This window comes from Salvelinus sp. IW2-2015, linkage group LG2 (assembly GCF_002910315.2).
Source record: "Salvelinus sp. IW2-2015 linkage group LG2, ASM291031v2, whole genome shotgun sequence".
Lineage (NCBI taxonomy): Eukaryota > Metazoa > Chordata > Actinopteri > Salmoniformes > Salmonidae > Salvelinus > Salvelinus sp. IW2-2015.
In genome coordinates, this window is record NC_036839.1 from 42248560 (window position 1) to 42264350 (window position 15791).

At 40.8% G+C, this 15791-nt stretch overlaps 1 protein-coding gene across 1 annotated transcript in view; it reads left to right on the forward strand.

Moving 5' to 3' along the window:
* Positions 1-12527: 12527 nt before the first annotated feature.
* LOC111971952 (PTB domain-containing engulfment adapter protein 1-like) overlaps positions 12528-15791 on the forward strand; it is a 19682-nt gene continuing 16418 nt past the window's right edge. The window contains exons 1-2 of the mRNA XM_070446439.1: positions 12528-12536; positions 14935-15228. Coding sequence (XP_070302540.1) covers positions 12528-12536; positions 14935-15228 — 303 coding nt within the window. The remainder of the gene's footprint in view (positions 12537-14934; positions 15229-15791) is intronic.

A 15791-nucleotide genomic window follows, 5' to 3' on the forward strand; every position in this document is an offset into this window, starting at 1 on the left:
AGGTAAGCACTCATTTTGTTTCTCTTCCACATTTGTTAAGCAGATTAACATTAAGCCCAGATCTACTTCAGATCATATTACGTCTCATATTATGGCTCAGAGATTTCTAAGTCAAGTAGCCTTTGTTCAATGAGCTACTTGTTCTTATACCTGGAGCTAACAGGCGTAATCTACATAAGCACCGTGGTACTGAACATGTCTGACTTGACTGTTGCGGTTTCGCAACAACATCTTGTTGTATTTACCTCCATCTGTCCCACCACTCCAACTCCCGGGTTGTCACTAGTTAACACAGACACAAAGTCATAGACCCCACCTATTTCTACAATTTCTCTTCTTAAAATCAGATTTGACATTTAACCTTAACCCTAGCCTTAACCACACGGCTAACCTTATGCCTTACCCTTACCTTAAATTAAGACCAAAAAGACTGTTTTCATGATAAGGCCAAAGACCCTGCTGGACAATTTTGGTGCACAGGGTTTTCTAGTGATATTTGAGCTTGTAATTTCCTCTGGCCCTGTCAGACACACAATGAGTAAATAAAGACAGTAATCAGGCTAGACAGACCACTTCTCCTGCTTCTGATTACATTACCTTTTCATGGACAATATTTAAATGCAGCTTGGCTCGAAGGTACTCCAATACTGCCCCTACTGTAATTTTTATTGGGTTTTACTTTCTCAGGAATATAAGTTGATACTTTGTCAATATCATCAACTCAGACTCTGGAGGGTGCGTTTAAGGAGTCTATTGAGAGGTTTGGCATAACAAAGAAGTTATGGCTTTTCAGCTGACGCAGAAAGTAGTCAGTGAAGTGTTCCCCAGGCACAGTGGCTGTTTACCATTCCCTGCCTCGTAGTGATGGGCCCACAAATGCCTCCAAACATACTTGCACCCTGTCCAGTTCTGTGTGATTGTAGAGAACTACAGAGCCATCTGGCATAATAAAGAGGGCATTAAAGTCTTTCAGCAGAGGACAAAGGTTCCTCCGAACCCTCCCCGAACAAAACAGACATTTTACCCCATAGCAACACAGAACACTGGGCTTTTGGAGACAACCGTTCATTACCAGAGCATTGCTCATAACTGATAAGGGGCTTGGTAAGAAAATAGAAAAGGGTATCAGTGTTTTCCATAAGCGCCGGCCGTCGGCTTAATAGCCAATAACACGCTACTGTTCCACTTCATTAATTAACTAGGCTTCTTTTAATTTTGAAGTTTCAATTCGTTAGTCATAAAAGTCAGTGTAGCCTTCTCCCACTAGATTGAATGATATGAATGTTCTGGTGATCTGTAGATAGAACAGGCGCCTGTCAGTCACAAAGCCAGCAATGACAGGGGCACAGTACTGGTTGTTGTTCTGTCCTACCTCTCAATACCTGTGTTATTTTAGTGCTCTCTGGTTGGCTGCAGTCAAATTTATTTTAACAGAATAGGGAGAGCATCACCTTCATCACCGGTGAGTTTGAAGTTAGGGGAAGCAAAAAAATATATACACATTTATGATAAAGTATTAGATGCATTTGCAGACTAATGTAAAATGGCCTACTATTCCTAATGTGATGATTAGATTAAGCTAATAAAAGTATTTTCTTTGTCTCCTCTGTTTTTCCAGTGATTTGTGTTTTGACATATTGGAATAGGCATAGGCCTATTTTTAGATGCTTTTCACTGACAGCCGCAAAGCAACAGACAGCTATTTGATAAGATGAACACACGCTGCCCAAATTGCGCAATTCCCGACCTGTTTATACCCTGGCCTTGTCATTTTAAAAAAATGACAGCTATTTTGTGGCTAAATCATGCTCTCTGGTGTACTTTTGTTTTTGAAGGATTATATTTATTTTTGTATAGACATGAGTAATTGTGTGGTTTTGCCAAGTTCAATTCAATGTACTTTAGGGGAAGCACGACTGTGCAGATTGATACATTTGGTGTGGTTATTAAAAGCCGCCTGTTGAGATTGAATGTTTTAGCAGAGATTCTTCACTGGTACTTTTCTTGCTTTCGCGATTGATGAATTAGCGTTAACATTTCTAGTGGCATATGAGCAAAAGTTGTTGCATTTTGTTAGAATAGTTTTTTTTCTCATTCTTACATATTCCTTCAACTTGTATTTATTCATTTGCACTGATGCCAAAATGTGGTTGTAAAATCAGCAGGACAAACAAAATACTGTTCCTCATTCTGCAAGGGGAAGAACAAATCACCAGTTATTTGTCTGGTCGGTCTGACTACAAGCTAAGCAAAAACATTTGTCTGATATACACTATATATACAAGAGTATATGGACACCACTTCAAATTAGTGGATTCAGCTATTTCAGCCACACCCGTTGCTGACAACTGTAGAAAATCGAGTACAATGCCATGCAATCTCCATAGCTCAACATTGGAGGTAGAATAGCCTTACTGAGGAGCTCTGACTTTCAACATGGCACTGTCATAGGATGCCACCATTCCAACAAGTCAGTTTGTAAAATTCCTGCCCTGCTAGAGCTGCCTCGGGTCAACTGTAAGTGCTGTTATTGTGAAGTAGAAACGTCTAGGAGCAACAACGACTCAGCCGCGAAGTGGTAGGCCACACAAGCTCACAGAACGGGACCACAGAGTGCTGAAGCTCGTCCCCACAGCTGCCACCACCATGCTTCACTGTGGGGATGGTATTCTCGGGGTGATGAGAGGTGTTGGGTTTGTGCCAAAGCTCAATTTTTGTCTCATCTGACCAGAGTACCTTATTCCACATGATTGGGGAGTCTCCCAAATGCCTTTTGGCGGATCACCAAATGTGTTTGCTTATTTTTTTTCTTTACGCAAAGGCTTTTTTCTTGCATCTCTTCCATAAAGCCCAGCTCCATGGAGTGTACGGCTTAAAGTGGTTCTATGGACAGATACTCCAATCTCCGCTGTCTGGATTGCAGGAAACTTAGCCCCAGTGATGTATTGGGCCGTACGCACTACCCTCTGTAAAGCCTTACAGTCAGATGCCGAGCAGTTGCCATACCAGGCGGTGATGCAACCGGTCAGGATGCTCTCGATGGTGCAGCTGTATAACTCTTTTCAGTCTCCTGAGGGTGAAAAGGTTTCACGACTGTCTTCGTGTGTTTGGACCATGATAGATCGTTGGTGATGTGGACACCAAGGAACTTGAAGCTCTCGACCCGCTCCACTAGAGCCCCATTGATGTTAATGGGGGCCTGTTCAGTCCGCTTTTTCCTGTAGTCCACGATTAGCTCCGTTGTCTTGCTCACATTGAGGGAGAGGTTGTTGTTGTTGTCCTGGCACCACACTGACAGTTATCTGACCACCTGCCTTTTAGCTGTCTCATAGTTGTCGGTGATTACGCCCACCACTGTTGTCATCAGCAAACGTAATGATGGTGTTGGAGTCATGTTTGGCCACGAAGCCATAGTCCCTCCTGTACTCCCTGTTCACCTAAGTACACACACCTGAGGGGCCCCAGTGTTGAGGATCAGCGTGGCAGACGTGTGGTTCCCTACCCTTACCACCTGGGGGCAGCCCGTCAAAGTCCAGGATCCAGTTGCAGAGGGTTTAGTCCCAGGGTCCTTAGCTTAGTGATGAGCTTCGTGGGCACTATCGTGTTGAACACTGAGCTGTAGTCAATGAACAGCATTATCACATAGGTGTTCACATAGGCATTTAGCTTGTCTGGTAGGCTCGCATCACTGGGCAGCTCGCGTCTGGGTTTCCCTTTGTAGTCTGTAATAGTTTTCAAGGCCTGCCACATCCGACGAGCATCAGAGCCGGTGTAGTAGGATTCAATCTTAATCCTGTATTGACGCTTTGCTGTTTTGATGGTTCGTCTGAGGGCATAGCAGGATTTCTTATAGGCATCCGGATTAGTGTCCCACTTCCTGTAAGTGGCAGCTCTAGCCTTTAGCTTGATGCGTATGTTGCCTGTAATCCATGGCTTCTGGTTGGGATATGTACGTACGGTCACTGTGGGGACGATGTTGTCGATACAATTATTGATGAAGCAGATGACTGAGGAGGTATACTCCTCAATGCCATTGAATGAATCCCGGAACATATTCCAGTCTGCTAGCAAAACAGTCCTGTAGTGTAGCATCCGCATCATTAGACCACTTTCATATTGAGTGAGTCACTGGTACTCCCTACTTTAATTTTAGCTTGTAAGCAGGAATCAGGAGGATAGAATTATGGTTAGAAATGTCAAGTGGAGGGCGGGGAGAGCTTTGTATGCATCTCTGCGTGTGGAGTAAAGGTGGTCTAGATTGTTTTTCCCTCTTTGCACATGTGACATGCTGGTGAAAATGTTGTAAAACTGATTTAAGTTTACCTGCATTAAAGTCCCCGGCCACTAGGAGCGCCGCTTCTGGGTGAGCATTTTCCTGTTTGCTCATGGCCGTATAGAGTTGGTTGAGTGCGGTCTTAGTGCCAGCATCGGTCTGTGGTGGTAAATAGATGGCTACGAATAATATAGATGAGAACTCTATTGGTAGGAAGTGTGGTCTACAGCTTATCATATGGTTCTCTAGATCAGGCGAGCAATACCTCTCCACTTCTTTAATATTAGAAATTGCGCACCAGCTGTTATTGACAAAAAGACACACCCCCACCCCTCGTCTTACCAGACGTAGCATCTTTGTTCTGCCGGTGCATTGAAATTCCTCCAGCTCTATATTATCCTTGTCGTTGTTCAGCCACGACTCGGTGAAACATAAGATTTTATAGTTCTTAATGTCCCGTTGGTAGGATAATTGTAAGCGTAGGTCATACAGTTTTACTTCCAATGATTGCATGTTAGCAAGTAGAATTGATGGCAGTGAGAGTTTACTCGCTCGCCTACGGATTCTCAAAAGGCAGCCTGATCTGCGTCCTCTTTTCCTCCGTCTTTTCTTCTCGCAAATGACGGGGATCTGGGCCTGTTCCCGGGAGAGCAGTATATCTTTCTCGTCGGACTCGTTAAAGGAAAAATCTTCTTCCAGTTCGTGGTGAGTAATCCCAGTTTTGATGTCCAGAAGTTATTTTCGGTCATAGCAGCAACATTATGTACAAAATAAGTTAAAAAATAAGTTACAAACAACGCAAAAAAACTAAACAAAATATCACAATTGGTTAAGGTAATGTAAAACGTAAGTCATCCTCTTCGGCGCAATTTTTGGGCGGTATGATGTTATGATGATGTGGGAATGTTAACTTCTCTAGGGTAGGTGGGACGGCAGCGTCCCACCTCGTCAACAGCCAGTGAAACTGCAGGGCGCCAAATTCAAAACAACATGTGTAAATCCATGTTGTAAATCCAGCCAAAGTGTCCGATTTCAAAAAGGTTTTACGACGAAAGCACACCAAACGATTATGTTAGGTATGAGCCAAGTCACAGAAAAAGACAGCCATTTTTCCAGCCAAAGAGAGGAGTAACAAAAAGCAGAAATAGAGATAAAATTAACCATTGATCTTCATCAGATGACACTCATAGGACTTCATGTTACACAATACATGTATGTTTTGTTCGGGACGCTACTGTCTCACTTGGCAAAAAGCCAGAGAAAATGCAGAGCGCCAAATTCAAATTAATTACTATGAAAATTACTATAAAAATCAAACTTTCATTAAATCACACATGAAAGATACGAAATTAAAGCTACACTGGTTGTGAATCCAGCKAACATGTCAGAATTCAAYTAGGCRTTTCGGCGYAAGCAAARGATGCTATTATCTGAGGATAGCACAATAGTAAACAAAGACAGAGAAGCATATTTCAACCCTGCAGGCGCGACACAAAACGCAGAAATAAAAATATAATTCATGCCTTACCTTTTGACGAGCTTCTGTTGTTGGCACTCCAATATGTCCCATAAACATCACAAATTGTCCATTTGTTCGATTAATTCCGTCGATATATATATCCAAAATGTCCATTTATTTGGCGCGTTTGATCCAGAAAAACACCGGTTCCAACTTGCTCAAACGTGACTACAAAATATCTCAAAGGTTACCTGTAAACTTTGCCAAAAAATGTCAAACTACTTTTGTAATACAACTTTAGGTATTTTGTTACGTTAATAAGCGATCAAATTGAAGACGGGATGATCTGTGTTCAATACAGGATTAAAACCAACTGTAGCTAGCTTTCTGGTCTCGCATCTCTAACAAACAGGACACTTCGAGTGACCTTCCTTCCAGATGGCCGTACTTCTTCATTACACAAAGGAATAACCTCAACCAATTTCTAAAGACTGTTGACATCCAGTGGAAGCAGTAGGAACTGCAAGTAGGTCCCTTTGCAATCTGGTTTCCCAATGAAAACTCATTGAAAAGAGTGACCTCAAAAAAATAAAAGATCTGAATGGTTTGTCCTCGGGGTTTCGCCTGCTAAATAAGTGTTGTTATACTCACAGACATGATTCAAACAGTTTTAGAAACTTCAGAGTGTTTTCTATCAAAATCTACTAATAATATACATATCTTATCTTCTGGGGATGAGTAGCTGGCAGTTTAATTTGGGCATGCTTTTCATCCAAAATTCAGAATGCTGCCCCCTACCCTAGAGAAGTTAAGTGAAAGACAAAGTGCTGTACAGTCTGGCAGGGCAATAATGACAGACACAGTATTGTTCAGTCTTGCAGGGCAGTAATGACAGACACAATACTGTACAGTCTTACAGGGCAGTAATGACAGACACGGGACTGGACTGTCTTACATGGCGGTAATGACAGACACGGTACTGTACTGTCTTACTTGTAACAGTGTACAACAAAATGTAGTTTAATGTTGTACATACGCACTCGTACATGCACACACAGAAAGACAAATGTTTCCATAAAGGAGAAGGGTAAATAATGTACAAAGTCTAGCTCATAAAAAGTTAACATTTCAGGAAACACACTTACATTTTTTTTTATTGTAGATATGGTGAAGGGGGCAATTTTGATCCTGATTCCATGCGCTATCCTGGAATTGATCTCAGTTTGTTCAATGAGTAACAATAAATCAAATGTGAGGGTTAGGTAAAAAAGTCTGTCGATGTGCCCTTGAACAAGGCCCTTAACCCCAATCGCTCCTGTAAGTCACTCTGGATAAGAGCTTCTGCTGAAATGTAAAAATGTACACTAGCGATAATGCAGGAGGATACTGTAAATCCATTTTTAATGCCCTCTCTTTGTAATTTGGAGATCAACAGATGAACTCACTCATGTGGAAAATTTGATTCAGAGGTAACAAAAGGCTTTTTAATTTATCTGGACCGTGTTGGCAGCTCATATCCAGACAAACGTATCATATCCAAAACAACGTATCAGAGGTGTTAAACTGAGCTTAGTTTAACTCCTCTGACCAGCAGGCAAATGAGGCAGCTGGACAAATAATACAGGGACCTGTGACTTGTAAAAATTATAGACAACTAGCATTTTTATGGGGATGGAAGATTGTACTAAATGTCTTTAGGGCTTGTTACTGTAAGTTCCATATATGGAACATACTGTATATGAATATGACATTCATCTACAGGTATACATAGGTTATATACAAAATAAAAACAGAGCAGTTCCCTGAGAATTTTTGGGTCATTCATTATATAGCTACTGTCTTCTGAAAAGCTGCATTCTCTTTGACAGGGAAATGATTTATGGGCATTTCTCTGCTAATGGTTCCCACAAAGGGCACTGCCTTAATGTCATTTTAACACTTGTGAATGTTACCTAGCCTATGACATTTCCCCTAGCTGTAGATGTGAACCACTGCTTGCATGGCTGCTTTGCCCAGCAAACAGACGCATGATGTGATGAAGAGTTTGCATACCAAGCAATCTCATTGTCAGCTTTGACTTGATCGAAAGCAGAGGTGAATTACTGTTTCGCTGCGTTCAACAACCTTATCGAAACATTTGTGCTGCAATCACCGTACCTACAGTGTACTCTCATCAAGGTTTAAGCTTACAAGGCATTAGAGACTGCTGCTGTCCTATGTACAATACATAGTCCTTGAACACTGGTCATCTTAAAAATGTCTACATACTGTTTTATCCACTTCATATGTTTAGATACTGCATTCTAGTCAAGGCTCATCCTATATAACTACTGACGTACACACCTTTTCTATTCATATACTCCCTCCATACTGTATGTGTGTTTGTATGTATATATATATATATATAAGTGTATATATGTATGTGTGTATATATATATATACTGCCACGGTCAAAAGTTTGGGGTCACTTAGAAATGTCCTTTTGAAAGAAAAGCTATTTTTTCAAAATAACATAAACTTGATCAGAAATAGTGTAGACATTGTTAATGTTGTGAATGACTATTGTAGCTGGAACCTGCTGATTTTTAATGGAATATCTACATAGGTGTACAGAGGCCCATTATCAGCAATCATCACTCCTGTGTTAATTGTGCTAATTGACCATTAGAAAACCCTTTTGCAATTATGTTAGCACAGCTGAAAACTGTTGTTCTGATTAAGGAAGCAATTAAACAGGCAATCTTTAGACTAGTTGAGTATCTGGAGCATCAGCATTTGGGGGTTCGATTACAGGCTCAAAAAGACCAGAAACAAAGACTTTCTTCTGAAACTCGTCAGTCTATTCTTGTTCTGAGAGATGAAGGCTATTCCATGCGAGAAATTGCCAAGAAACGGAAGAACTTGTACAACGCTGTGTACTACTCCCTTCACAGAACAGCACAATCTGGCTCTAACCAGAATAGAAAGAGGGGTGCACAACTGAGCAAGAGGACAAGTACATTAGAGTGTCTAGTTTGATAAACAGACGCCTCACAAGTCCTCAACTGGCAGCTTCATTAAATAGTACCCGCAAAACACCAGTCTCAACGTCAACAGTAAAGAGGCGACTTCGGGATGCTGGCCTTTTTTTTTTTTGTGACTTGATTTTGACCCCCCCGTTGTTCAGGGACACATTATTCCATTTCTGTTAGTCACATGTCTGTGGAACTTGTTCAGTTTATGTCTCAGTTGTTGAATCTTGTTATGTTCATACAAATATTTACACATGTTAAGTTTGCTGAAAATAAATGCAGTTGACAGTGAGAGGAAAAGTTAATTTTTTTGCTGAGGTTATACTTAATTATATTCTGGACCTTGCTAGTTCTAATAATTCTATATTTCTTAATTCCTTTATTTTATTTTGGGGGATTTGGGTGTTAGCATTTTGTGTACTCGACCAATCACCATTTTATTTGATTGAGCAATTAGCAGTGGTGCTCTTGTCAGTTTGACCTTTGAGTTGTGCTCTGGGAGTATGATGAGTAACCTTTTGGGATAGTTGTAAGGCATCACTCTTGTAGCATCAATAAAGGTTGAACATTTCTCGAAAATATGATTCAAAATGGCCGTAAGATGGGTGCAACATAAAATAGGAAACCATCATCGACTGTTTAGGCGAAATTCTTTACTGTCATCAGTTTCCTCATTACCCTAAAGGTGATGACGGTTGGAAATATTAAGTGCCATGGAACACAAGAACGTTCCCCACTCCGAGTCCTATTCACTGGCATTAACGAAGAAAACTCCCCTCATTGTATTGTATTGCATTGTGTCTGAAGAGATTGTTGGAGAAGATCCATTGTATTTTCTTTTACCCTTAATGATTAACCATTTGTATCCGTCCACTCACATTTAATTAAAACGGATATCTGGAGTACGGACATCTAAATACTGCTGGAGGTATTTTAGACTTCAGTCCTCTCGGGGCCTACTGATTGATCCAACAAAACTCTGAATTAGACAAATGTGAGATTAATTGGCCATTGTTTTCCTGTAAGGGCCCAGTTCCAGGTGATGGCTACTGTCCAGCCTGGCCCATGGGAACATTAGCTGTGTAATTCATTAAAGTGAATGGGTGAGATAATGAGCTCAGACTTGGACTTGGTCTGTCTGGAACTTCTGATGGCTTTACTACTAACTGTGGTTCTGAGTTCTAAGTTCACACAAAGCGCTAGCTTTGATGTTCTAGTATTGTTTGATTACTTTGAAATATGTTTGAATGAGTGTGTCTGGAGTGTGAAATGGGCGTGGTTTGTACGGTTGGGACTATTACATTGGTGCCACTGTGGGAGGCAAACTCAATAAAGCACGACAAAAATAGTTTTCAAAGAAAACCGATCTGTATTATTGCATCATGTCTTTGTGTTCTGCTTTATTGGCCGTTATAAACTGGGTCTTCGAGCCCTGAATGCTGATTGGCTGACAACTGTGGTATGTCAGACCATATACCACGGGTATGACAAAACATTTATTTTATCTGCTCTGTTGGTAAGCAGTTTATAATAGCAGTAAGGTAACTTGGGCGGTTTGTGGTATATGGGCAATATACCATGGCTAAGGACTGTATCCAGGCACTCCGTGTTGTGTTGTGCATAAGAACAGCCCTTAATGAATCGTGTTATATTGGCCACATAAAACATATACAGTACATAGCTTACATGTATATGTTCAGAACCAGTCTGTCTTTAGTAGTAGTGAAGCACTGAGATGCATCATCCCCCTAAAGTCTCCATCAGGCACCTCTTTCAACATGACAGGTAACCCTAAAGCTGTCATTGAGTCAGACTGCTGAGGAAACGCGCCACACAAAACTGACCTTCAGACTCTCAGATGCATCCTCTCACGCCCACGCCACTTTATTGACGCCGTCTAATCTTTTATGCCCCGGTGCCAGTCCATTATTTTAGCGACTTTACAGTCCACCTTTTAACGTTTATATAAGGTGGGCAGGAGAGGTGGGGCCGCCTCTATTAATCAAGATTGGGTGCTGACACACAGAAAAACTGTCTGGGCTACCTGCCTTCACCGCAGTGAGTCCAGGACCTACCCCCATTCATCATAGTTAGAATGTACAGTTCCTTAGCAGGGGGCTGGGTACAAAATCTCCCATCAAGAGAGAACCACCAAGAGATTGATCTCACTCATTTACTCTTTGATGTTAAGTAGTATGGTGGGGATGGCAGAGCTAGTGCTTAGCAGAGGAGACAGCTGTGTTGGTCAGGCTATGGTATAGTGGCTGGTATGGTATAGGTACTGTAGGGCTAATGTATACTTACTGGTATGGCTATGGTATACTTACTGGTATGGCTATGGTATCTTACTGGTATGGTATAGTTACTGGTATGGGTATGGTATAGTTACTGGTATGGCTATGGTGTAGTTACTGGTATGGCTATGTGTAGTTACTGGTATGGCTATGGTATAGTTCCTGGTAAGGCTATGGTATAGGTACTGGTATGGCTATGGTATAATTACTGGTATGGTATAGGTACTGGTATGGCTATGGTATAGTGGCTGTATGGTATAGTGGTGGTATGGTATAGGTACTGGTATGGTATAGTGGCTGGTAAGGCTATGGTGTAGTTACTGGTATTGTTACTGGTTATGTTCTGGTAAGGCTATGGTGTAGTTACTGGTATGGCTATGGTATAGTTCTGGTATGGCTATGGTATAGTTACTGGTATGTTACTGGTATGGATATGGTATGGCTATGGTATGGATATGGTATGGGCTATGGTATAGGTACTGGTATGCTATGGTATAGTGCTGGTATGGTATAGGTACTGGTATGGTATAGGTATGGTATGGTATAGGTATAATTACTGGTATGGTATAGGTACTGTATGGTATGGATAGTGGCTGGTATGGTATAGGTATGGTATAGGTATGGGTATGGTTATGGTATGGTGGCTGGTATGGTATTAGTGGATGGTATGGTATAGTTACTGGTATGGCTTTGGTATATGTATGGTATGGTATATGTTACTGGTATGGCTGATGGTATGTTTACTGGTATAGGTTACTGGTATGGGTTATAGTGTATGGTATGTATGGTTATGCTATGGTATAGGTATGGTGTATGGTTTGTTACTGGTATAGTGGCTGGTATGCTATAGATAGTTATTTGGTATGGGTATGGTGTAGTTATTGGTATGGGTATGGTGTAGTTATTGGTATGACTATGGTATAGTAGCTGGAATGGTATGGTAATAGGTTACTGGTATGGGCTATGGTATAGGTACTGGTATGGCTATGGTATAGTTACTGGTATGCATGGTATAGTTACTGGTATGGCTATTGGTATAGTTACTGTAATGAGTATGGTTAGTACTGGGTATGGCTATGGTATAGGTACTGGTATAGCTGTGGTATAGTTATTGGTATGGCTATGGTATAGTGCTAGTGGTATGGCTTTATGGTTATGGTATAGTAGCTGGGTATGGCTATGCGTTTATGGTTATAGTAGCTTGGTATGGTTATAGTGATTCTGGTATCGTATAGTTACTGGTTGTATGGCTATGGTATATTTACTGGTAAGGCTATGATATGGTTATAGTTATACTGGTCATGGATTATGGTATTATGTTAACGTATGGCATGTATTGTTACTGGGATAGTTACTGGTTTAGTTACTGGTCATGGCTATGGTTATAGTTATTGTTATGGGCTATGGTATAGTACTGGTATCGGCTATGGTATAGTAGCTGGGTAGGCTATGGTATGTAGCTGGTTATGGCCTATGGTATAGTAGCTGGTATGGCTTTGGTAAGTAGATGGTATGGCTATGGTATAGTAGCTGGTATGGCTATGTATAGTAGCTGGTGTATGGCTATGGTAATAGGGTACTGGTTCGGTATAGGTAATGGTATGGTATTAGTTACTGGAATGGCTATAATCTACTGGTCTTTTTAAACACTGATGAGAATACACTGTAGGTCGGTGATTTGCCAGCACAAATAATGTTTTCGATATAATGATTTGTTGAACCTGATCCAAATGTACTTGGGCGCCGAACCACATTTAATCACCCTGTGCATGGCTTCATCGAAATTCAAGTCAAAGCTGACATTGAGATTTGCTTGGCTATGCAAACCTCTTCATCACGATTCTTTCGGATGCGTAAACCTGTTTCGCTGTTAGTAGTCTCATAACTGGATATGCTATAGGGTACCTTGTTTGCTACTGAAGCAGTATAGTTTACCTTGGTGTCGTACATTGGCACTCATGTTATTGATACTACGAGTTCATTCTGCGGGGTAAAGGCTGTCTTACGTGGTAGATACTAGGTAAGGCCTTATCATTGCGTCTGTAGATACTGGTAAAGGTATGGTGCTAATACTGTTATGGCTATCTGGTGGGTAACGAATACTTCACATAGTTGTTTAGGCAAATCGACCTCTATTGGTATTGTTATAGTGTGTCGCGCTCTTAGTGGCCCTTTTATCGGTATACGCCTACTATGTTAGCAGTATGAGCAATGCTCTCATTGAGAAATCTAATTTACGCCGTGTCACTAAGGGAGAATGCAGCTTTAGGAGAAGACAGTAGCAGTTATATATTAATGGATGAATGACCCCATAAATATAAGGTTTCTCATGGAACTGCTTCCTGTTTTATATTTTGTTACTTGGTTTGATTAGGTTTATATTAAACCTATGGGTAACTTTATACCTGTAGAGATGAAATTGTCATATTCATTACTTACGGTATTGTTCATTATATATGGAACTGGGTATGGTATCTGGTAGTATAATACTCAAAGCACTGGCTTTTTAAATGCCATTTTTAGTACAATTCTTTCCGATCCCTAATATAATCTATAGGTTGCTATTGGGTTGTGATCTATAAATGTAATACGGTTACCTCAATGGGACTGTTCACTAGCGTCCCCTGTATTATTTGTCCAGCTGCTCATTTGCCTGCTGGTCAGAGGAGTTAAACTAAGCTCAGTTAACAACCTCCTGCATACGTCCTATGGTCTATTAATGGGTAAGGCTCATCGTAATGGTATAGTTGACTGGTATGGCTATGGTATAAGCTGGCTGTATGTATAGTACTGGGCTATGTTATTGTTACTGGTATGTACTATGCTACTAGTTACTGTACTATGGTAGCTGTAGTTCTGTAAGGCTATGTGTAGTTACGGTAGGCAGTTAGTTGCGTGTTAGTTAACTGTATAGTTACTTTGGATTGATGAGCTATGGTATGATTACTGATATGGCTATGGTATAGCTTACTGGTATAGTTCACTGTGTAAGGTATGGTGTAGTTACTGCGGTATAGTTATTGGTATGGCTATCGGTTATTGTTACTGGTTGGCTATGTCTATTGTTACTGGTATAGTTACTTGGTAAGGCGTTTGGTGTACGTTACTGGTAAGGCTATTGGCTGCTAGTTACTCCGGTTAGTTACTGGTATGGCTATGGTATTGTTACTGGTATAGTTACTGGTAAGGCTATGGTGTAGTTACTGGTAAGGCTATGGTGTAGTTACTGGTATGGCTATGGTATTGTTACTGTAATTCACATCCCAGGCTTGTTGAAAGGTTCTATATTGACCAGGCTCTACAGGTTTAGTGTGTTTCAAGGTTATTGTCAGGTGTATTGGTTTTGAGCTTCATTGAGAAGAAGCAGTGGAGAAATGGGGGCGACATTATTGCACCATACAAGACTATCAGTCCCTGATTGAAGGAAGAGAGTGCTTAAGATATTCCATGCGTTTTCTCTGTCATTGTTCTCGCTTTGGATTTCATGACTTCTTTAATGTTTAGTCTTGTACTCAATGTCAAAGAAATAATAAAGTGTTAGGAATCACGAGGCAAGCAGTCACTTACGTCACTGCAAGGCGCCAGTCTTTATGAATTAGAGAGAAAATCTTCTTAGATTTATGAGCTCGGAGACTGAGCCCCGGTAATGAATAATCATGTTAAATATTTGTATTCTTCAACTGGCTTTACAATATAATTCCAATAATGTTAAGTTGGCTGTAACCGTTTCCTAAGGGTTCAGACACACCTCTGAAGGTAATTTGCGAACCGAGTACTGAACGATCGTCAGACAAACGCTAGATCCACGTTCGGTGTGATGTGTGCGAGCCTTAAGATGTTTAAAGTTACTTTTGTTTGAATGTTTCTTAGATTCCCTTGATTCATTCTTTATATAAGAAAATAAAGAACCTTGATTCAGACCCCAGCCCTCTCTTTGATTCAGACCCCAGCCCTCTCTTTGATTCAGACCCCAGCCCTCTCTTTGATTCAGACCCCAGCCCTCTCTTTGATTCAGACCCCACCTCGTTCTTTGATTCAGACCCCACCTCGCTCTTTGATTCACACCCCACCTCGCTCTTTGATTCACACCCCACCTCGCTCTTTGATTCACACCCCACCTCGCTCTTTGATTCACACCCCACCTCGCTCTTTGATTCACACACCCCAAACTCGTCTTCCTATTTCATTTTTGTTAGTCTGATGTTTGTAATTGACTTCTGGTTAGTCGTTTAAAAGGTTTTACAATTGTAAAAAGGGACTTTGTGTTCCTTAAAGGCCCATTATGTTGTGTGTTATTAGTTGTTATACCTTAAAAATATGAAAAAAATCATTAATTATGGATGCTTAACCAGATTATTTAAGAGAGCCCACTGTGATATTTCTTTTCAGATAAAATCCTGGATGCACCAAAACTTTTTCCCCAAAGAATGCAACTGCTCAAAGCATTAACATACCTTACAATGCCAGGTAATTACTTTTTTCAGCAATCAATATAATGTTCCCTCACACAGCGTCTGGAAGAATAGATATAAAAAAAATAAGTTCAACTAGTGAATGTTCACAGTTTCACTTAATGATACAGAATTTACGATGTTCTCACTGACATGGAGTAGCTGTTCACCTTACAATATACAGATTGATGTTCAGCATGTTTCTACCTTACCACTGATACAGATTGGCATGATTCAGGCATGGGTTCACCTTACCAATACAGATTACGAGTTGCATGTTCAGCTGCTTGTCATCTCAGCGGG